At 46.0% G+C, this 22179-nt stretch overlaps 1 protein-coding gene across 1 annotated transcript in view; it reads left to right on the top strand.

Moving 5' to 3' along the window:
* The window catches only part of SNRNP200 (small nuclear ribonucleoprotein U5 subunit 200), a 31775-nt gene extending 13293 nt beyond the window's left edge, over positions 1-18482 (top strand). The window contains exons 16-45 of the mRNA XM_053587366.1: positions 148-271; positions 2987-3136; positions 3371-3481; positions 4109-4240; positions 4410-4598; positions 4952-5149; positions 5551-5703; positions 5814-5894; positions 6179-6262; positions 6882-6988; positions 7578-7696; positions 7940-8094; positions 8185-8374; positions 8547-8720; positions 9936-10096; positions 10398-10625; positions 10953-11144; positions 11242-11420; positions 11573-11724; positions 12572-12680; positions 13728-13836; positions 14829-15018; positions 15113-15277; positions 15475-15596; positions 15846-15989; positions 16104-16280; positions 16575-16735; positions 16831-16912; positions 17868-17960; positions 18056-18482. Coding sequence (XP_053443341.1) covers positions 148-271; positions 2987-3136; positions 3371-3481; positions 4109-4240; positions 4410-4598; positions 4952-5149; positions 5551-5703; positions 5814-5894; positions 6179-6262; positions 6882-6988; positions 7578-7696; positions 7940-8094; positions 8185-8374; positions 8547-8720; positions 9936-10096; positions 10398-10625; positions 10953-11144; positions 11242-11420; positions 11573-11724; positions 12572-12680; positions 13728-13836; positions 14829-15018; positions 15113-15277; positions 15475-15596; positions 15846-15989; positions 16104-16280; positions 16575-16735; positions 16831-16912; positions 17868-17960; positions 18056-18199 — 4375 coding nt within the window. The 3' untranslated portion in view covers positions 18200-18482. The remainder of the gene's footprint in view (positions 1-147; positions 272-2986; positions 3137-3370; positions 3482-4108; positions 4241-4409; positions 4599-4951; positions 5150-5550; positions 5704-5813; positions 5895-6178; positions 6263-6881; positions 6989-7577; positions 7697-7939; positions 8095-8184; positions 8375-8546; positions 8721-9935; positions 10097-10397; positions 10626-10952; positions 11145-11241; positions 11421-11572; positions 11725-12571; positions 12681-13727; positions 13837-14828; positions 15019-15112; positions 15278-15474; positions 15597-15845; positions 15990-16103; positions 16281-16574; positions 16736-16830; positions 16913-17867; positions 17961-18055) is intronic.
* The last annotated feature ends 3697 nt before the right edge of the window (positions 18483-22179 follow it).

The raw sequence follows: 22179 nt of genomic DNA, 5'->3' as shown, positions 1-22179 counted from the left end.
CTTTCTAAGGAACACTTCTGGATTGGGTTTTACACGGGCCTGTGGGTTTTGATATGGTGTGAATCCAAAAAGGAATATTGTCCTCGGGGCAGTGAAAAGGTTTGTTCTGTGCCAAAGGCCTCATTTGTCTGCCTATTGAACTTCTAGCTTCCGCCCAGTGCCTCTGGAACAGACTTATGTGGGCATCACAGAGAAAAAAGCTATCAAGCGTTTCCAGATCATGAATGAAATAGTCTATGAGAAAATCATGGAACATGCTGGGAAAAATCAGGTCTGTCCAGGATTTGTTGTTATTCTTGAGCCTTGTTCTTTTGAATTGTTGACTTTCCAATAATTAGGCAAGATAAAAAACTGACAGAAAAAGAAGACAACATAAATCACCAATATCAGGAATGAAATGAGATAATACTACAGATGCTCCAGGCATTAAAAGGATAATAAAGGAATACTATGATCAGTTTTATGTTTTTAAATTTAAAAAGTTAGAAGAAATGGACTGATTCTCTTGACAAGTACTATCAAAATTCAGTCTAGATGAGCTTAGTTGGGCTTGGTGGCAGGTACGTGTAATCCAGCTACTCGGAGCCTGCGGCAGGAGGATCGCTTAAGCTCATGAGTTTGCGGTTGCAGTGAGCTATATGATGATGCTACAACAGATCAACAGAGAAAGACTCTGTCTCTAAATAAATAAATAAGGCCACAGCATAAATGAATGAGGTAACCTGAATAGTTCTGTAACTATTAAAGAAATTGGATTTGTGTCTAAAAGCCTCCTCAAAAAGAAATCCCTGTGTCCAGATACTCAGTCTGTATATTCATTTTAAAGGTCTGCGGAGGCTTACATTGGAAGTACAGACAGTGAAAATAAAGATGAAAATTAAAAGCTAGTTAGAGAGGGCAGCATTTTACTATCAAGTTAATATGATAGAATATTTACATTGAATAGTGAAGTCTAACAATTTTAACTAAGACAAAAAAATAAGGAAAAAATGATTGGTTATATATTTCTTTTGTATGATAAAAAGAAGTATATGAAGAGACAAATCTTTTCTTGCCACTAAATACCAGGAGTACTTTATTTCCTATAATGTGATACTAGTCTCAGACTTAATTCCTAACTCCTTTAAAAAATAATACAATTGGGCGGCGCCTGTGGCTCAGTGAGCAGGGCGCCGGCCCCATATACCGAGGATGGCGGGTTCAAACCCAGCCCAGGCCAAACTGCAACAACAAAAAAAAAATAGCCGGGCATTGTGGCGGGCGCCTGTAGTCCCAGCTACTCGGGAGGCTGAGGCAGGAGAATCACGTAAGCCCAAGAGTTGGAGGTTGCTGTGAGCTGTGTGACGCCACGGCACTCTACCGAGGGCAATAAAGTGAAACTCTGTCTCTACAAAAAAAAAAAAAAAAAAAAAATACAGTTTTTTTTTTTTGTGACAGAGTCTCATTTTGTTGCCCTCAGTAGAGTGCCGTGGCATCACAGCACATGGCAATCTCAAACTCCTGGGCTTATTAAGCAATTCTTTTGCCTCAGCCTCCCAAGTAGCCGGGACTACAGGTGCTGGCCACCATGCCCGGCTTTTTTTTTTTTTTTAAAGAGACAAGGGGTCTTGCTCTGGTTCAGGCTGGTCTGGAACTCCTGAGATGAGGCAATTCACCCACCTCGGCCTCCCAGAGTGCTAGGATTACAGGTGTGAGCCACCGTGCCCGGTATAGTACAGTATTATTATTTTTTTTTGAGATAGAATCTCACTATGTCACCGTTGGTAGAGTGCTGTGATATCACAGCTCACAGCAAACTCAAACTTAGGAGATTCTCTTGCCTCAGCCTCCTGAGTAGCTGGGACTACAGGCACCTGCCACAACACCCGGCTATTTTTTTTATTTTTTTAGAGACAGAGTCTCACCTTGTCGCCCTTGGTAGAGTGCCTTGGTGTCACAGCTCACAGCAACCTCCAGCTCTTGGGCTTAGACGATTCTCTTGCCTCAGCCTCCCAAGTAGCTGGGACTACAGGCACACGCCACAACGCCTGGCTATTTTTTTGTTGCAATTTGGCCGGGGCCGGGTTTGAACCCGCCACCCTTGGTATATGGGGCTGGCGCCCACTCACTGAGCCACAAGAGCTGCCAAACCTGGCTATTTTTTGGTTGCAGTTGTCAAGCAGGCCCGGGCTGGGCTCCATCCTATGAGACTTGGTGCATGTGGCCCGTGCCCTACTCACTGAGCCACAGGCGCTGAGCCCTAGTACAATATATATATTTTTTAATTTTTATTAAATCATAATTTTGTACATTCATGCATTTAGGGGGTTCAGGGTACTGGGCTTTGATATACAATTTAGTGCAATTTTTTTTTTTTTTTTTTTTTTTTTAGAGACAGAGTCTCACTTTATGGCCCTCGGTAGAGTGCCGTGGCCTCACACAGCTCATAGCAACCTCCAACTCCTGGGCCCAAGCGATTCTCTTGCCTCAGCCTCCCAAGCAGATGGGACTACAGGCGCCCGCTACAACGCCCGGCTATTTTTTGGTTGCAGTTTGGCCGGGGCCGGGTTTGAACCCGCCACCCTCGGTATATGGGGCTGGCGCCTTACCGACTGAGCCACAGGTGCCACCCAAGTGCAATATTTTTAATTGTGACTTTGCAGGTACATCTTCATGTGGCTTTGACTTGTAGGTGTCTGAATATAAATTTTTAGTTGAAAGTCCTGATTTTGCATTATTATTCAAGATAGGGTGCCACAGTTAATTGAATTTTTCAGCTCTAGGACTCTGTACTTGAAGGTTCATTCCCTTAGGGTCTTGGTCTTTCCAGTCCTGTGTAGGCTTTCTCTGAGCCAGTCCCCACTCCTGTCATTGCTCTTCTGTCCATGACCTTGGCTTCTGGTGATGATGGTGTAGCTTCTGCTTCCTGCTGTGGGTGTCTTAGGGCTGTGCCAGTGGCTGCTGGGGCTGTGACTCATGATTGTGGTGAACTCTGGCTTCTCCTTAGGTGCTGGTATTTGTCCATTCCCGGAAGGAGACCGGAAAGACAGCCAGGGCTATCCGGGACATGTGCCTAGAGAAGGACACTCTGGGTCTGTTCCTGAGAGAAGGCTCAGCCTCTACAGAAGTCCTGCGGACAGAGGCTGAGCAATGCAAGGTGAGGAGGGGCTGGCTTGGTTCTCAGACACTTCTACCTGGAAACTGTCTCCATCAGAGGTCCCAAACAAGTCCTAGGACAGCACCATGGTGTTGTGTTGTTTCACATGAGTCAAGGTTGATCATATGTGGTTATATGGAATAGGTAAGGGGTGGATCTCATGGAAGAGGTTTCTGTAAACCCAGGAGACTTCCACAGAAAGGTTTGCCTCATCCCCTGGTCTTTGTTCCACAGAACTTGGAGCTGAAGGATCTTCTGCCTTACGGCTTTGCTATTCATCATGCAGGCATGACCAGAGTTGACCGAACACTTGTGGAGGATCTTTTTGCAGATAAACATATTCAGGTGAGGGTGGGCAAAGCCTTTGCAGGAGCAGGTGATGCAGCTTTCAGAAGACCTAATATGTCAAAGGTTGTGCCATATGTTTGCTCCTCTTATTTTATTATTTCTGTCCCCACTTCACCAAGGGTGAAGGCATACTCATCACATCCCAGGTCACAGGGTTGTGGTGGATACAATAAATACAACATTATGCCCCCTTTTCATACCCTATGTGAGGGAAGGTGGGTAAATCTAGGAAAGTGTCTGAGGAACATAGCAAAGTGAGTGCTTTAGTGACACCAGATGACTCCAAACAATGCCTCTAAAGGTCAGGATCTTGTTCCTTTTCTCTTTCAGGACAGTCCATATTTTAAATTTGGTAATGATCTTAAGTTGATTATGTAGGTCTATACTTGTGACTCTTAGGTGTCTAAAATCTTGAAATATTCTTGAATAGATGAGAAGCCAAAGGAATCCTTTCCTCTTTATTCGGGTGTCACATTGACAAGTACTGGGGACCCCTCCCTGCTAATTCTGTCCCCCTCACCAGTCCTATTAGAATCTCTGAGGCCAGTTGCCCAGAGAAGTCAGGGATATTTACTCTCTGGTGCTGACCCTTCTTCTGCCCATTACCTTGTCTTGCCTCTGTAGGTTTTAGTTTCCACAGCAACTTTGGCTTGGGGTGTGAATCTTCCTGCACATACTGTCATCATCAAAGGCACCCAGGTATACAGTCCAGAGAAGGGGCGCTGGACAGAACTGGGAGCCCTGGATATTCTGCAGGTACAGAGCCTTCAAGTTTATTTTCAGCAGGGACCAGTGTCCTGGGCCTGAAATGCAAGGATGCTGCAAAGATGGCAGATCAATGGCTAGGTTCTAAAATATAGAATCCCTGGTTCAAAACCAGCAGTTCTCTTACTGCAGCATTCTTGGTTCACTGTCTCTGACCTAGATGCTGGGACGTGCTGGACGACCTCAGTACGACACCAAGGGTGAAGGCATACTCATCACATCTCATGGGGAGCTGCAGTACTACCTGTCCCTCCTCAATCAGCAGTTGCCTATTGAGAGCCAGATGGTGTCCAAGCTTCCTGACATGCTCAATGCGGAAATCGTGCTTGGGAATGTCCAAAATGCAAAGGTAGAGAAGTGCTTTGTGCTTGATGTTTTGTGCCTTGGGAGAGACTAAAGTACCAGGAATGGGGTGGTCCCTGTTATGGTGCTGTGGGCTGGGAGTACCCAGGACTCTCTACCCCTGAACCTGCATCTTGTTGAGCGTGAGCTTTTCGAGTCTATCTGACAGTTCCCCTTGTTACCAAGATCTTAGAAAGGATGGTTGGTCTTTCTAATGATGAAATATTATAGACAATATTTAATATAATGACTAAATATACATCCTTGTATTTGGGAATTAATTTGTCAGCAATCCATGGGAGCTTTTAATTTGGACATCAGGAGTTCTCTGTGCTAAGAACCATAAACTGTCTCTTATAGGATGCAGTGAACTGGCTGGGCTATGCCTACCTGTACATCCGAATGCTCCGATCCCCAACCCTCTATGGCATCTCTCATGATGACCTCAAGGGAGATCCCCTGCTGGACCAGCGCCGATTAGATCTGGTTCACACTGCTGCCTTGATGCTGGATAAGAATAATCTGGTCAAGTATGACAAGAAGACGGGCAACTTCCAGGTGAGTAGGGTGTGAGTTTTGAGGTATAGTTCTCAGCAAAAGTTTTAGACACAGTAGAAGATGTTTCAGGTTGCTTGCAATGTAAATACTGCTTATCTAATTGCATGTTGCTTAGAATAGTAGAATAGAAAAATGGACTGTACCCATTGAACTTAAGAACTTCTGAAATGGAGCTCTTTTTCCATAACTCTAAGTTGAGGTAGATAATTCAGCTGTCTTCTCTATGCAGAAACCAGTTCCTGGTCAGTTTATCACGCCATCATTCTTCATGTGCCCGTGACAGGTGCTTGTACTGCTATGAGTTCATCCAGTTGTCCTATTAGAACAGAAACTTACTGTCCACTTTTGGAGGTTGGAGCCCATTCATGGTCAGCATTGGATTAAGTCTGCCTTCTCTCTAGGTGACAGAACTGGGCCGGATTGCCAGCCACTACTACATCACCAATGATACAGTACAGACCTATAACCAGCTGCTGAAGCCCACCCTGAGTGAGATTGAGCTTTTCAGAGTCTTTTCATTGTCCTCTGAGTTTAAGAACATCACTGTGAGAGAGGTACGTCTAGGTGGTGTGCTGGGATGGGAGTTGATGCTCACTGTCAGGTCTGGATGATTTCTCTCCCTGGACACTTGGCTTTTCTTTGACCTATTTCCTCCTTGTGGCAGGAGGAGAAACTTGAGCTGCAGAAGTTGCTGGAGAGGGTGCCCATCCCTGTAAAGGAGAGCATTGAGGAACCCAGTGCAAAGGTGAGCCCATCTCCTCTGCTTAGGATAAAGACCAGACCTCCTTCATAATTTTCTAAAAGATGAACCTCAAATTTGGGTTCACATGTGGTACTCTGTTCAGTTCTCTCAGTTTCTGCGTCCTTCTCAAATGTTCTTTTTATACAGAATAACAATTATTTAATATATGTAAATTAAGAGCTGTAGAAGATCTTAACCTGGCATAGATGCCCTGAGCAGAAATGTAATTCATTTTCTTGGACTATTCAATGATTGGCCTCCCGATAGCTGGCTTTGCTTCTTTACAGATCAATGTGCTTCTCCAAGCCTTTATCTCACAGCTGAAATTGGAGGGCTTTGCACTGATGGCCGACATGGTATATGTTACACAGGTAAGGGCCGATTGTGCTATGGCTGGGAGAAGGGATTTAACAGTTTGTGTGCTATACACTCTTGAATGGATACTAGTAAGGTAGGAGGAATGCTTAGTTTTGCCCTATTTGGCAGAACTAGTTGATAACGTGTGTGGCACAGCCACTCTGCTGTAGGGATCTTGAGCATGTGGGTAAGCTAAGACAGGGAGGTCCATAGAACGTAATGTCTGCTTCCTGACAGAGAAGTGACTTCCTACAGTAACTGGAGGGCTCATAAATAAATGCAGAAATAGAAAAGGGACTTCTTAACTACTTGTGTCTTTACCGCTAAAGACAGGTCACAGGTGCTCTCATTCTTCCTAGAAGCCTAGATGCTAAATGTAATCAAAAGCTTTTTAAACATCACGTAGTGAATGTTAGGCTAGAATATTATGCAATGATCTGTTTCTGCTTTTCTGACTGTTAGGCATTTAGTAAGCATCTACTTTATAGAAGGGAGAAAGCAATGACAGGAGACTTTCCTTTTGAGTTGGCAAGGGTGATTGCATCAGAGCTTGAGCTAATGAAACCATGTGTGGCTTTATAAAGACTAGAAATAGTTGAGACTTAACAATGGGAATGGTGTTTCTTTCCCTAGTCGGCTGGCCGGCTGATGCGTGCAATCTTTGAAATTGTCCTGAACCGAGGTTGGGCACAGCTTACAGACAAGACCTTGAACCTCTGCAAGATGATCGACAAACGCATGTAAGGCCCAGTGAGCTGGGTCACCATAAATGGGGATTCTCAGATCAGAGGGGAAAGCCTCAGGGTGTATCTATCTCTGTCCTGATGCCTGAGTATGGCATCAACTTGGGTGAAAGCTGAGAAGAGGGGGGCCTTTTGCAGTGGGCTGGAGAGTAAGGGGAAAGTGGTTGCCACTGTTGGCACTCAGACCTCACCACTAGCCCAGTTTCAAATGTGTCTTTTATGACTGTCTTGTGTGGTCATGGCTAAACTTTTAGAAGTCATGATGGGGCAGTGCCTGTGGCTCAGTCGGTAAGGCGCCGGCCCCATATACCGAGGGTGGCGGGTTCAAACCCAGCCCCGGCCAAACTGCAACCAAAAAATAGCCGGGTGTTGTGGCGGGCGCCTGTAGTCCCAGGTACTCGGGAGGCTGAGGCAAGAGAATCGCTTAAGCCCAAGATCTGGAGGTTGCTGTGAGCTGTGTGAGGCCACGGCACTCTACCGAGGGCTATAAAGAGAGACTCTGTCTCTACAAAAAAAAAAAAAAGAAGTCATGAGGGCAGTTTGTTATAGTCCTATAACCAACAGCTTTTGTCTCCTTCCTGGATAGGTGGCAGTCCATGTGTCCTCTGCGCCAGTTCCGCAAACTCCCTGAAGAAGTAGTGAAGAAGATTGAAAAGAAAAACTTCCCCTTTGAGCGTCTGTATGACCTAAATCATAATGAAATAGGTGTGTGGGAAGTCCTTGTCCTTCTTGTCCTTATGCTTTCTTCCCAGGTGTCTTCCTACGCTTTCATACTCTCTAGTTCCTAGGCCATGTGCACTGAATTCACTTGTCCACGACTTTGAATCCTCTGGGCTCTACTGAGAGTACAGTAGAATCTTCTGCTTTCTCACAATGGCCTTCAGGCCAGTTTACAGCTGTAGCAGGCTGTCTGGACTGCAGCCCTTGTGCTCTCTCATTTCCTTTTAGGGGAGCTTATCCGCATGCCAAAGATGGGGAAGACCATCCACAAATACGTCCACCTGTTTCCCAAGTTGGAGTTGTCTGTGCACCTGCAGCCTATCACGCGCTCCACCCTGAAAGTGGAGCTGACCATCACGCCAGATTTCCAGTGGGATGAAAAGGCAAGGCTTTGCCAAGCAGAGGAAGCAAGGTTGGAGGGCTGAGTGTCCATGCTGGCTCATGTTCTTTTTGTCTTATGCTTGTGTTGGCAGGTCCATGGTTCATCAGAGGCATTCTGGATTCTGGTGGAGGACGTGGATAGCGAGGTGATTCTGCACCATGAGTATTTTCTCCTTAAGGCCAAGTATGCTCAGGATGAGCACCTCATTACATTCTTTGTGCCAGTCTTTGAACCGTTGCCACCTCAATATTTCATCCGAGTGGTGTCTGATCGCTGGCTCTGTGAGTATCTCCTCTCCAGGGTCTCTGGGAACAGCAAAAGAACATCTTGTACTTTGTCCTGGGCTTGCCTTTGTTGGGGCAAGCAATACATGGGTTGTTCATGGAGGACAACTGGGGCTCTGTTGGGTAAACAGAAGAAAGCTTAGTACCGTTCCTGTTTCTTTTCTGGCAGCTTGTGAGACACAGCTGCCTGTCTCCTTCCGGCACTTGATCCTACCAGAAAAGTACCCACCTCCGACCGAACTTTTGGACCTACAGCCCTTGCCTGTGTCTGCTCTGAGAAACAGTGCCTTTGAAAGCCTTTACCAAGATAAATTTCCTTTCTTCAATCCCATCCAGACCCAAGGTGTGTGTTCTCATTCCCAGCTAGCCGATTCCTTTGGTGACCTTATCAGTTACTTGGAGACAGATGTGTCCCGCAGCAGGCAGGGAAATAGGAGCACTCCAGTGCTTGGTAGGCCTGGGAGCTCATTGGTGTGACTGTTGGGACCTACTAGGCATTTTCCTTTCTCAGAAGTCCTCAGTTACTGTTAGATTTATTTTGTCACTCTGCATGGCTCACTGAGGAGAGGCAGTAGAGCGAGGCCTTACTGTGGCACATTGTCATTTCTCGGGGTCAGAAAGTTACATACCTGGGGCAACGCCTGTGGCTCAGTCGTTAAGGTGCCGGCCCCATATACTGAGGGTGGCGGGTTCAAACCCAGCCCTGGCCAAACTGCAGCCAAAAAATAGCCGGGCGTTGTGGCGGGCGCCTGTAGTCCCAGCTACTCGGGAGGCTGAGGCAAGAGAATCGCTTAAGCCCAGGAGTTGGAGGTTGCTGTGAGCCGTGTGAGGCCACGGCACTCTACCGAGGGCCATAAAGTGAGACTGTCTCTACAAAAAAAAAAAAAAAGAAAGTTACATACCTGTTCTTGATGCCCAAGTGTCCAACCACTGGATGTGGCATTGAGGCCTCCTCCTCAAATCACTATAAGTGATGACTGTTTTCACAGAGCATGGGTTGTGTCCTAAGTCCTTGGCTGAGTGCATAGCCCATGTTTTCTCTCATTCTTCCCACCAATGTTATGAGTGGTTTACTATTTGAGATATTTTTATTAATGTTTCATTTTATAGGTGAAGAAACTGAAGCATAGAAAAGTTCCCAGTCTAACCAGCTAATAAATCCTAGAACTTGGATTTTAATCTAGTCTCGATGCCAGGGTTTTACCTTCTACATTAGACTATTTCTAAGAAATACAGGAGAGTATTGAAGGGGCAAGAACGGGATCCAGTTCTCTTTTGTTCTGTGCCGTAGCAAGGCATTGTCCTCTTTGGCTTTTGTTGTCATCCCACACATTTCCAGGGGACCCAACTCTTGGTCTTGGCCTCTCCCCCTTTATTTATTGAGTGGGTGGGAGAAAGTGAAAAGTGATAAAAGAGACTGGCAAATAGTCCCATTGCCCCTATTTACACTCCACAACTGACTTGTTTCTCATATTGTCCTCTGTTTTGATGAGTGGTCCGTATCCTAGTCTGTCTACTCCCCTCGGGATATTCATACTTCTTCTCCGTTGGTTTCCAGTATTTAACACCGTGTACAACAGTGACGACAACGTGTTTGTGGGGGCCCCCACAGGCAGTGGGAAGACCATCTGTGCAGAGTTTGCCATCCTGCGGATGCTGCTGCAGAATTCAGAGGGACGCTGTATCTACATTACTCCCATGGAGGCCCTTGCAGAGCAGGTGTGATGTCCTGCTGTGTCATGTGAATTTCCCTAGGAGCCATTTCATCTGTGATTCTAGATAAAGGGTTTCTTGTTTGGGTTTTTTTTTTCCTTTGGATAAAGGGTTTCTAAGCTCTGAAATTTGCAGGGTCATTTCCTCAGTTTCTGTACTAAAATATAGCTTCTCCATCACTTAAAGGCCGGTGTGGGATTAGAAAGTAGCTTGAGATTTGCAAATTGACAGGTCTTTTTCTGGTGTATCATAAGGGGAAGATGCCTGGCATGGGCTGATGTCCTTCTGCCTTCCCTCTTGCTGCCAGGTATACATGGACTGGTATGAGAAGTTCCAGGACAGGCTCAACAAAAAGGTGGTGCTCCTGACAGGGGAGACCAGCACGGACCTAAAGCTGCTGGGCAAAGGCAACATCATCATCAGCACCCCCGAGAAATGGGACATACTTTCCCGGCGGTGGAAGCAGCGCAAGAATGTCCAGAATATCAACCTCTTTGTGGTGGACGAGGTCCACCTTATTGGGGGCGAGAATGGGGTATGGCTGAACTTTGCAGCACAGATGGGGGGCTGGGACTAACCAAGTAACCTTGGCATTGGGATCTGAGGCCAGAAACTAGGGGCTTCTCCCCAGAGGATTCTGCTTGCCACCTTATTCTGAAAGGACTGTGGGATTTTTATGTAATACTTCTGGAATATCGCATTGCTTATTGGAGGTTGGGTGCTATGAAGGGGGCAAACCAAAGACAGGAGAGCCCTTAATTAGGAGATCATTTTGAGGTTGTTGGGCTGTTCACAAAGGGGACCTCTGGGCAGAGAGTAGTGACCTGGGGCCTGCAGTGACTCCCTCCTCCCTCTTTCCCAGCCTGTCTTAGAAGTGATCTGCTCCCGGATGCGCTACATCTCCTCCCAGATCGAGCGGCCCATCCGCATTGTGGCACTTAGCTCCTCACTCTCTAATGCTAAGGACGTGGCCCACTGGCTGGGTTGCAGTGCTACATCCACTTTCAACTTCCACCCTAATGTGCGCCCTGTTCCCTTGGAGCTGCACATCCAGGTAGGACCCATTCTTCCATCCCTGTGTGGCTTCAGATGCATCCTGCGTTACCTAGGTCTGATAATCTCCATGTCTTTTCTTCTCCCTTGGTCTCCAGGGCTTCAACATAAGCCATACACAAACTCGCCTGCTCTCCATGGCCAAGCCTGTATACCATGCTATCACCAAGCACTCACCCAAGAAACCTGTCATTGTCTTTGTCCCATCTCGCAAGCAGACCCGCCTCACTGCCATTGACATCCTCACCACATGTGCAGCTGACATCCAGCGGCAGAGGTGGGGCATGCCTGGCTTCTGGGGGTCAGGGGTATGGGGGTTCAGCTAAGTGAAGATGGCTTACCCCAGAGGATGTTCTGTTCATGAGGGTAGTGAGGTGTCTGCCAGGGATTGGAACCACTCTGAGCTGAAGTGCCGCTCGCACTGCACAGGTTCTTGCATTGCACGGAGAAGGATCTGATCCCGTACCTAGAGAAGCTGAGTGACAGCACTCTCAAGGAAACACTGTTAAATGGGGTGGGCTACCTGCATGAGGGGCTCAGCCCGATGGAGCGACGCCTGGTAGAACAGCTCTTCAGCTCTGGTAAGAAAACCCCACGGCATAGAGATCGTGTCAAGTGGCATGTATTAAACCTTGGGATGTGGGTTTAATACTTACTTCTCTATAGCATACTGGACATTTTAGGAACACTGTTAGGATTATTTGTCTATTACTTATTTGATCCTCCCAAGAACCTTTATAGATGGGAGAAATGTTATCCCTACTTGCCACATGAGAAAATAGGCAGGCACGTAAGGTTGTGTTACTTCAGAACCTCGTTTTCTAGAAGCCGGACCTTTGGCCCTAGACCTGGTTCTCCAGAGATGCCAGGCTCTCCAGGGGTATTAGGTGTAGCGCATAGCAGATCTCTGGTTCTCCCTTGGGCATTCTCTTGCTGACCACTGTCCCCTGTTGACCTGTGGCACCGCATTTTACCATTTGACACCCAGTAGAGCCTCACCACAGATCGTCCTGCTAGAACTGTTACTATCATTCTTTGACCTTTTGAGTATGCCTGGTTTAGGCCATGCTCAGGGTGATTTTGATTTTGCTGCTGTGAGCTGCCAGCCTGTGGCTGAGTGGCCATTAGCACTTCCCAGTCTGAGGCCCAGACCCTCATCAGTAGTGTAAGCCTTACTTTTCCTGTGCTTTGGATTCTGGTCCAGGTTGTGTTGTTTCCTTCTAAGATAGTCCCCAGAGCAAGGCAGCATGGAGCTGCCTCTCATAGGGTTGTATTAGCTCTGAGTCATGTAAGCCCTTGTTCCCAGCCAGGCTTGCTCTGAGTTCTGAAATGTAGCATAGGGTGAGCTCCTGCGTGCCCAAGACGTGGTGAACCTGCTTTACCCAAAGAGCTCTGCCCTCAGTCCTCCTCTTCCCCTCTGCTGCTCAGGAGCTATCCAGGTGGTAGTGGCCTCTCGGAGTCTCTGCTGGGGCATGAACGTGGCTGCCCACCTAGTGATCATCATGGACACCCAGTACTACAACGGCAAGATTCATGCGTGAGTATATAGTCAGTGCTCTGCGTTAAGCAAACTTCCCCCCTTAAGTGAACATAAATCTGCACATACAGAGGAAGAGGTGTTAGGGAAATAAAGATATGGCCGAGAATCCACCAGAGTCAGGTGTTTCAGAGTTTGTAGTCTTATTAGTTAGGGCGACATTTACTTTTTAGTCATTGTCTTTCTAGGTTGGAGAAGTAGGAAGTTACATCCAGGAGGAACATTTGAGATGATGTTGTTGACCAGTTTTTTTATAGATTAGGAAAAGTGACTTGGTTGCAGTCACATAGCTATGTAGTGACAAGAAGTTAGAAGATTCAGTCTTTGGGCTAGGTAAGGTGGCTCATGCCTGTAATTCCAGCACTTGGGGAGGCCAAGGCAGGTGGATAGCTAGAGCTTAGGAGTTTGAGACCAGCCTGAGCAAGAGTAAGACCCTGTCTAAAAACAGCCGGGTGTTATGGCAGGTGCCTGTAGTCCCAGCCACTCAGGAGGGTGAGGCAAGAGAACCACTTGAGCCCAAGACTTTGAGGTTGCTGTGAGCTATGACGCTATAGCACTCTGTTGAGGACGACAAAGTGAGACCCTGTCTCAAAAAAAAAAAAAAAGATTCAGTCTTTCTCAGAGTTAAATAATTTAACTCAGTAATTCTTTGCTAAAATGCAGATTGTTTTAAAACGAGTTTTATTTATGGGTTCATTTTTAGCATCTGACAGTGCTTCAAGGTTTGAGTTAAAGTCAGGCGACTTGGTAACTAGTGAAATATACAGCTGCTAAGTTTGGAAAGCTTGATGTACACATTTGAGCCTTTAAAAAGGAATTATTTGGCTTTTGTCATTAGATGGGTTTATAGCTTTGGTTCATGGACCTTGAGCAACAAATTCATGACCCTTACACTTGAAAACTAAAATGATGAGTGAAACTAGTTCCTCAGCACAAAAGGTCATATGCGTAGTTTTGTGTTTACCTTTATTTTGACGTTGCAGGGTGTTGGGCCTCTGTAGTATGGCTTCTGTGCTGATGCACCTTTTCCTCCTTTTCCGTCACCAGCTATGTGGATTACCCTATCTACGATGTGCTTCAGATGGTGGGCCATGCCAACCGCCCCCTGCAGGACGATGAGGGGCGCTGCGTTATCATGTGTCAGGGCTCCAAAAAGGTAACTCCTGGATTCCTGAGACATCTTGATAGCCTTCGCCTCAGAACAGATTCTTTAATTTTTCTTTTCTTTCTTCTTTTTTTTTAATTTGAGACAGAGTCTCACTATGTCGCCCTCAATAGAGTGCTGTGGCATCACAGCTCACAGCAACCTCAAATTCTTGGGCTTAAGCAATTCTCCTTAAGGGGACTACGGGCCCCTGCCACAATGCCCAGCTATTTTTTTGTTGTTTTAGTTGTCGTTGTTTTAGCATGCCCAGGGCAGGTTCAAACCTGCCAGCCCCAGTTTATGTGGCCAGTGCCCTAACCACTGAGCAACAGGCACTAAGCCTTCAATTTTTCTTTTGATAGCTGTCTCTAGTAGTTTTTTCAGTCTGTCAACTTCTGCTCTTTATTTCATGTAGCTTCTCTAATAAGCCTGTCAGCTTCCTGGAATTTTGCTGCCTTTTGTTTTTTTTTTTAATAGAGATAGAGTCTCACTTTATCGCCCTTGGTAGAAAGTGGTGGCATCACAGCTCACAGCAACCTCCACCTCCTGGACTTAGGTGACTCTCCTGCCTCAGCCTCCCCAGTAGCTGGGACTACAGGTGCCCACCACAACGCCCGGCTATTTTTTGTTGCAGCTCGGCCAGGGCCGGGTTTGAACCCACCACCCTCGGTACACGGGATTGGCACCCTACTCAGTGAGGCACAGGCGCCGCCCTTTGCTGCCTTTTGTTTTTGTTTCTGCCTGCTGACTCTTGTGTATTGAGGTCTTCACCTTCTGCTTTGTTCCACTATCTTTAGTCACGAAGCCACTCTGCCTTCATGACTTGGCATATCCCCATTCCTACTATGTATTGTTATCAGTGATGCCACTTTCTCTGTTTGTAGTTTCTTTCATTTGTGTCTCACACAGAGGCCTTTCCCTATGGATTGCCCTCGGCTCTTCTTTGTGACCATGTTGTCATTGACTCTTTATTGCTACCTCCCCTTCCCTCCCCTAATCCACAGGATTTCTTCAAGAAGTTCTTATATGAGCCATTGCCAGTAGAGTCTCACTTGGACCACTGTATGCATGACCACTTCAATGCTGAGATTGTCACCAAGACCATTGAGAACAAGCAGGATGCTGTGGACTACCTCACCTGGACCTTTCTGTACCGCCGTATGACACAGAACCCCAATTATTACAACCTGCAAGGTCAATGGATTTTGGAGCACACGTTAGCCTTTGGTGGTTTTCAAAGCCCTTGCTGTGCACCTCTCTGATGCCTCACAACCTCTCCCTTCCATAGGCATCTCTCATCGTCACTTGTCTGATCACTTGTCGGAGCTGGTGGAGCAGACCCTGAGTGACCTGGAGCAGTCTAAGTGCATCAGTATTGAGGATGAGATGGACGTGGCGCCTCTGAACCTGGGCATGATTGCTGCCTACTATTACATAAACTACACTACCATTGGTGAGCAGCAGCGTGTCTGTGTCTTTGTGGAGTCTTCTCTTACACACGGTTCTGGGCACCTACTGGGATGAGAGATGACAGGACTCCAAGTGCCCCATGTGTTTGTCAGAGGGATGGCATTGCAGGAAAGAGCAGGGTAGCCCCTGCTTCTCTTCTGTCTGCTAAGGCTTCTCTCAAATTTCCGTCTCTCCTGTCAGAGCTCTTCAGCATGTCCCTGAATGCTAAGACCAAGGTGCGAGGACTTATCGAGATCATCTCCAATGCGGCAGAGTATGAGAACATTCCCATCCGGCACCATGAAGACAACCTGCTGCGTCAGGTGAGGACATTGGCCTCAGGAGAACATCCTTAGAGTTGAAATTTGGCCTGTGTGCCCTGAGCACATAGTACCTCTGCCACCTGCATCCCTTACATATCCCCTGACCTCCAGACCTCCCTCATACGCACCTCCATCCCCCACCACACCCAATCCTCTGGGTATTGAAGGGTTGTGAGCTTTTGGCCCTACCTGAGTTGGTCTCAGGTAGGGTCACCTATTCATCACCAGCATTTTTCTTCCACTTTCTAGTTGGCTCAGAAGGTTCCCCATAAGCTGAATAACCCTAAGTTCAATGATCCGCACGTCAAGACCAACCTGCTTCTGCAGGCTCACCTATCCCGCATGCAGCTGAGTGCTGAGTTGCAGTCAGACACAGAGGAGATCCTTAGTAAGGTAAGAGTGTGCACATGTGTGTGTGTGGGCGGGGTGTGAGGTGGAGGGACCAGTGGTGGCCTAGGAAGACTCGATTCCAACACCACCTGTTCTTGTATTCCTTTTCCTTTCCAGGCAATCCGGCTCATCCAGGCCTGTGTGGATGTCCTTTCTAGCAATGGGTGGCTCAGCCCTGCTCTGGCAGCCATGGAACTGGCCCAGATGGTCACCCAAGCCATGTGGTCCAAGGATTCATACCTGAAACAGTTGCCACACTTCACCTCAGAGCATATCAAACGTTGCACAGATAAGGTGAGCTGGGTTGGTCTGGCTGTTAGATGGTGAGCCTGAGAGCTGGGTGCCCTGAGTGAGGGATGGGTTGTTGGGGGTTAAGTCCTCAGACTAGGAAGCTTTTAGTGGTTTCCTCTTCTTCCATATTGAGATGCTAGAGAGGCTACTAGTTGTGGGACGTGTTCTTTTTGGAGGTACATCTTTGTCAGATGATTTGATAATGTAGGAAGTAAGTTAGCAGCTCTTAAGAGCCAGTGACATTTGCTGTTCATCTGTGCTTTCTCCTCTTCCCTGGCTTTTGAATACCCACTGCAGGGAGTGGAGAGTGTTTTTGACATCATGGAGATGGAGGATGAGGAACGGAATGCATTGCTTCAACTGACTGACATCCAGATTGCAGATGTGGCCCGCTTCTGTAACCGCTACCCTAATATCGAACTATCTTATGAAGTGGTGGATAAGGATAGCATCCGCAGGTGAGTCAGAGAGGGTCCCTGCTGGATGCACCTTAACAATGTGCTGTAAACCACCACGGCACTGATGTACTGCCCTGCTTGCTTTTCTCCTGCAGTGGTGGGCCAGTCGTGGTGCTGGTGCAGCTGGAGCGAGAAGAGGAAGTCACAGGCCCTGTTATTGCACCTCTCTTCCCACAGGTACATTTGGGTAGCTGGCTCTACTACTAGGTGTCAACTCACCCTATCCACTAGCTAGATGCTGAGTACAAAAGCGTATTGTCACTGAGGGAGGAAAATTCAGAGTGATAACAAAAGGCCAAGAATTTGCGGGCTATGGGTTATTTTGTGGTGGTGGTTTTTCTCTTGAATTTTGAACAATTTAGATGACTGATTATTAAAGATAACCAGTTGTGTAGTACTGCCTATGACTAAAAAGATTTAACTGTAAATGGCTCCAGGACACTGGGCTTTTCTAGTTGGTGTTTCTTCTCTCTCCTTTCTTAGTGCTATTTATTACCACTTGTTTCTAGTTGTTTACGTATAGAAAGAAAATCTTACTCTTTTTATGTGGGAGAATAATTGAAGGTTGTCAGCAGAAACTAGATAAACTTGTCATATTTAATTCTGTAAACTAGTTGTTCAGCAGGCTCTAAGGAAGAGTGCTTTAAACCAGGATGCTGGGTCTTTGTGAGAGTGGAGTGACCAACAGAGGGCTTAATAGAAGAGGCAAGGCTTCAAAAGAGGCCTTTCTTAGGCCTGCTTTGCATCCTCTCTGCTGCAGGTTCAGCTCCATGTTAGGATTTTCTTGGCTGGTATATATGCTTTGTACTGAAAAGGGTCTCTGAGGAGCTCAAAGCTGCCAGGCCCCAAAGACTAGATCTGCGACATCTTGGTTTTAGTGGCAAACACTTAAGTGGGAGAAGGTTCCTTGTCACAAGAAAATGAGTCAGGACCAACAAACGAACGAGTTCATCTGCTTAAAAATTAAGCACCTTTCAATTAAGTCCATTGAGATGCCTTTTGAGATTTCAAAATCTTAGTTATATTTATCAAATTGTATTTTGGAAAGAAACTTTGTAAAGCTGATTTTTGTTATTTTTTGTAACTATTCTCAAGTTTTATGTGCTAAATTATTGGGCTTTGATCACTGCAGAAACGTGAAGAGGGCTGGTGGGTGGTGATTGGAGATGCAAAGTCCAATAGCCTCATCTCCATCAAGAGACTCACCCTGCAGCAGAAAGCCAAGGTGAGTGTGTCCACTGGCCCTAGCCTTTGTTCGGAGGTAGGGCAGGGTGAGAACTCATATCCATGCTTGTTCTGATTTCTGCCTGCTTTCCATAGGTGAAACTGGACTTCGTGGCCCCAGCCACTGGTGCCCACAACTATACTCTGTACTTCATGAGTGATGCTTACATGGGATGTGACCAGGAATACAAATTCAGTGTGGATGTGAAAGAAGCCGAGACGGACAGTGACTCAGATTGAATACTGAGGCATTTACTCTTGGGTAAAGAATAGCTGAACCAGAATTAGGAATATGTACAGTTGTAGGGATTTTGGGTGTGGAGACCAGTCTGTGAGCCTGTCAGGCTAGTCTGGATTGGTGCTGCCCTAACCCACCACAACTTTACCATTTCACCCCCTTGTGCAAACTCTGGACCCAGTGGCTGCAGGTGTCATGTTAAGAATAAAAAGTACAGTGTTTTTAAGATGTGTTCTGAGTAGTTCTTTGAGTCAGACATTCTAATAAAATAACTTGGAGAAACCATTTTTATCTTACAGTGATTCCAAATTAAAAGTTCTCCTTCAGCCACACTAAGGGCTTGGCCAGCAAGATTTGGTTTTTCAGCTTAAACTTGTTTATCATGATTACTTCAGGAGGACAAGCCTATTCTTTAGTTGTCCTGTTACCTGTAGCCATTTAAGTCTATCTAGAGGAGAGAATGTTAGTGGGCAGTTTCTCTTCAGTCATGACCCTGGCTCCCCTTGTCAGTATTAGCCACACACAGCATTGCTACAGGAGCCAACCCTGAACTTCATGGATAGATCACAGGTGAGAGGTTTCTCAAGGTCTATATTCTGCCATGTTCCCTCAGAAGGAGGCAGCATTAGAAGGGGGGCTTAAAATGCACCAAATGGATGTGACCCAGCCTTATAATCAAAATCTTCAGATATTTTTCTTTCAATTTTCTTTTTCTGCAAAATTTCAGTAGATTTTACTTTAGGACTCTAGGCATGAGATAGTCTCTAAGTTCAAGTCACACTTTAAGGTTTCACTTAACAGCCACTTTTCCTCACTCTCCAGCACATAAATACACTGGATTACCGTAAAACCGTTCTCTTAAGACATTGGTTTGCAGCTATATAGTTGATGATTCAGACAAAATTCTTTTAAAGGGACTTCTATATGGAATTTTTTCTATGTTGCAACAGAACCCACAAAAGCAAACACAGACACTACAGAGAATTCTCAACAAAAAATGCCAGGGCATATCAAACAAATGGGAATTCCAAGAGGACAAAATGCCACCCCAAATGGCATCTGGAACAGTGTGCCCCAAATATCCTACAGGGCTAGAAGGAAAGCCTTCCCAAACATTTAACAAATTCAAACAAAATGCCCTGCCACATACAGGGCAGGAAGGTCTGGAAACCTCCCAAGTGGGTGAAATGGGCGTCTCAGGGTGTACCCTGGGGAACTTACCCTGCAAAAGGCCTGGTGTCTGGACCCTTTCTAAATCTGGTTTCTTCTCAGCTCAGTTCAGGTTGCCAGGAGCTGCATCTACTTCAGGGAGATAGAGGAGTTCCCTAGAGCTAAAAACACTCTGGCAGCTGCTGGGAATGTCCCATATTCTCTCTGAAAAGAAGCCGCTTCTTCCAGTGAAGACCCCAGCCTCTGACCTGGGTCTGCTCCCTACTTCAGCAGGGTACCATTTTGTCAGGAAGCAAATGAGCCCACCCATAGAAACCAAAATCTGTTACTGACAGCTTGGTACTTGTTCTTGAGGCCATGTCAGAAAAAAACAGGAACAAGTGGCTTCTGAGAAGGAAAAGAAAATTACCTTGTCGGCAAAGGAGGAAAACCAGCAGACTGTCTCAAAATGCCCGTTTTTCCTCTCTTTGAATTCTTACACTCTGTTCTTTAGGGATAAATGTGTACAAAATCAAAAGATGATTCTGAAGGGCAATTTCCCTAAGGTCAGCAGTTTCCAAATGATTCGATCTTAGGACCCCTTTATACTGCAAAAACTTAAGAATCCTACAGAGGGTTTTTTTGTTGTTTTAAAAACGCAAATATGGGCAGTGCCTGTGGCTCAGTGGGTAGGGTGCCGCCCCATATACTAAGGGTGGCAAGTTTGAACCCAGCCCTGGCCAAACTGCAAAAAAAAAAAATAGCCAGGCATTGTGGCAGGCGCCTATAGTCCCAGCTACTCAGGTGGCTGAGGCAAGAGAGTCACCTAAGCCCAAGAGTTTGAGGTTGCTGTGAGCTATGATGCCATAGTACTCTACCGAGGGTGATAAAATGACGCTCTCAAAAAATAAAAACATAGGGCGGCGCCTGTGGCTCAGTCGGTAGGGCGCCGGCCCCATATACCGAGGGTGGCGGGTTCAAGCCCGGCCCCGGCCAAACTGCAACCAAAAAAATAGCCGGGCGTTGTGGCGGGCACCTGTAGTCCCAGCTACTCGGGAGGCTGAGGCAAGAGAATCGCGTAAGCCCAAGAGTTAGAGGTTGCTGTGAGCTGTGTGAGGCCACGGCACTCTACCAAGGGCCATAAAGTGAGACTCTGTCTCTAAAAAAAATAAAAACATAAATTTCTCAGTTTTATAGGCTAGTCCAAAAAGATTTTATCATCTAGGTTATATCTGCTATTTACTATATTAAAAATTAAAAGAACATGATTTTTTAAAATAACTTCTAAAATAAATAAATTCAGGGAGATAGCATTTTATAATTTTACAAAATCTCTTTAATGTCCGGTTTGATCAAAGACAGTTGGATTCTCATACTTGCTTTTCCATCCAACATTTTTATGTTATCTGAGTCAAAGTAAGTTGTCTTCACATAGATGTAGTTGGAAAAGGGAATTTTTTTTTTTTTTTTTTTGACAGAGTCTCAAGCTGTCACCCTGGGTAGAGTACTGTGGCATCACAGTTCACAGCAACCTCAAACTCTTGGGCTTAAGTGATTCTCTTGCCTCAGCCTCCCAAGTAGCTGGGACTACAGGCGCCCGCCACAACGCCCAGCTATTTTTTGGTTTGCAGTTCAGCCGGGGTCGGGTTTGAACCCGCCACCCTCGGTATATGGGGCCGACGCCTTACCAACTGAGCCACAGGCGCCGCCCTCCTGTTTGTTTTTTTGAGACAGAGTCTCATTATGTCGCCCTGGGTAGAGTGCTGTGGTCTCACAGCTCACAGCAACCTCCAATTTTTGGGCGTAAGTGATTCCTTTGCCTTAGCCTCCCAAGTAGCTGGGACTACAGGTGCCTGCCTCAACGCCCGGCAATTTTTTTTGTTGGAGTTGTCATTGCTTAGCTGGCCTGGGCTGGGTTAGAACCCACCAGCCTTGGTGTATGTGGCTGGGCCTTGCCACATACAACACCTAGAAACGGGAATTTTTAAATAGCATTTTCAAATTGTGACTATCATTTGATATTATACTAAGACTCTCTGATACTCTTACCCTGTCTTATACTGTCAATCTCTTACCTATGGTTTTGTAACATGCACTGGTCATTTGGAAAATGTTGGTTCACTGAATTCTTCCAAATGTTTATGTATTCCATTACTGAAAAGCCAAATACCTAAGTCTAAATACCATAATTTGCTAGTTCTTTCTCATAAAAATGGTATGCCATGAAGAGTTAATTCAGCTTGTGGCTCACTTGCAGGACTGCTCTTCCCCAAGGCAGCCATACTTCAGTGTACAGAAGTGCTTTATGCATGCTTCCCATTTTCTTAGAATGAGAAATATTCCCAAGGGTCAACATTCAATACAATTAATCATCTTTATTGGTTCTATCAAGGGCATTTCTAAGTGAAGTTGGCAATATTTTTACTGTGAGGATAAGGTAGTGAAGACTCCACTAGTAGTTTGTTGCCACCACCTTGATTCATGCCACAGTGCCAAATGTGACCTCACAGGCCCCCTCCCTCCTCCAAAAAAGGGTCTTGGGACTTCAGGGGATCAGCATGCTGTATTTTTGAGAATCACTGACTGCTCTAGGTACTGTTCCAGCTGTCTTTCTAAAATCTCAAGTCTTTAAATACATTATTTCTATCGTATAAAAACTTAGAACTAACAGCTGTAGTTTTAGGGGCCATCCTCACATGAAAACCCATTTGTAAGTGATGATTAGAGACAAACTGAGACTAAAGAACTTGCTGCCTATGGCACTGTTTCTCAACTTTTTTTCATTATCATTCCCTAAGCTTTATTAGACATTTTTTCTAATCACCCCTTATAA

Source organism: Nycticebus coucang, chromosome 4, assembly GCF_027406575.1.
Source record: "Nycticebus coucang isolate mNycCou1 chromosome 4, mNycCou1.pri, whole genome shotgun sequence".
Lineage (NCBI taxonomy): Eukaryota > Metazoa > Chordata > Mammalia > Primates > Lorisidae > Nycticebus > Nycticebus coucang.
This window is presented reverse-complemented; position numbering and strand designations above follow the sequence as displayed.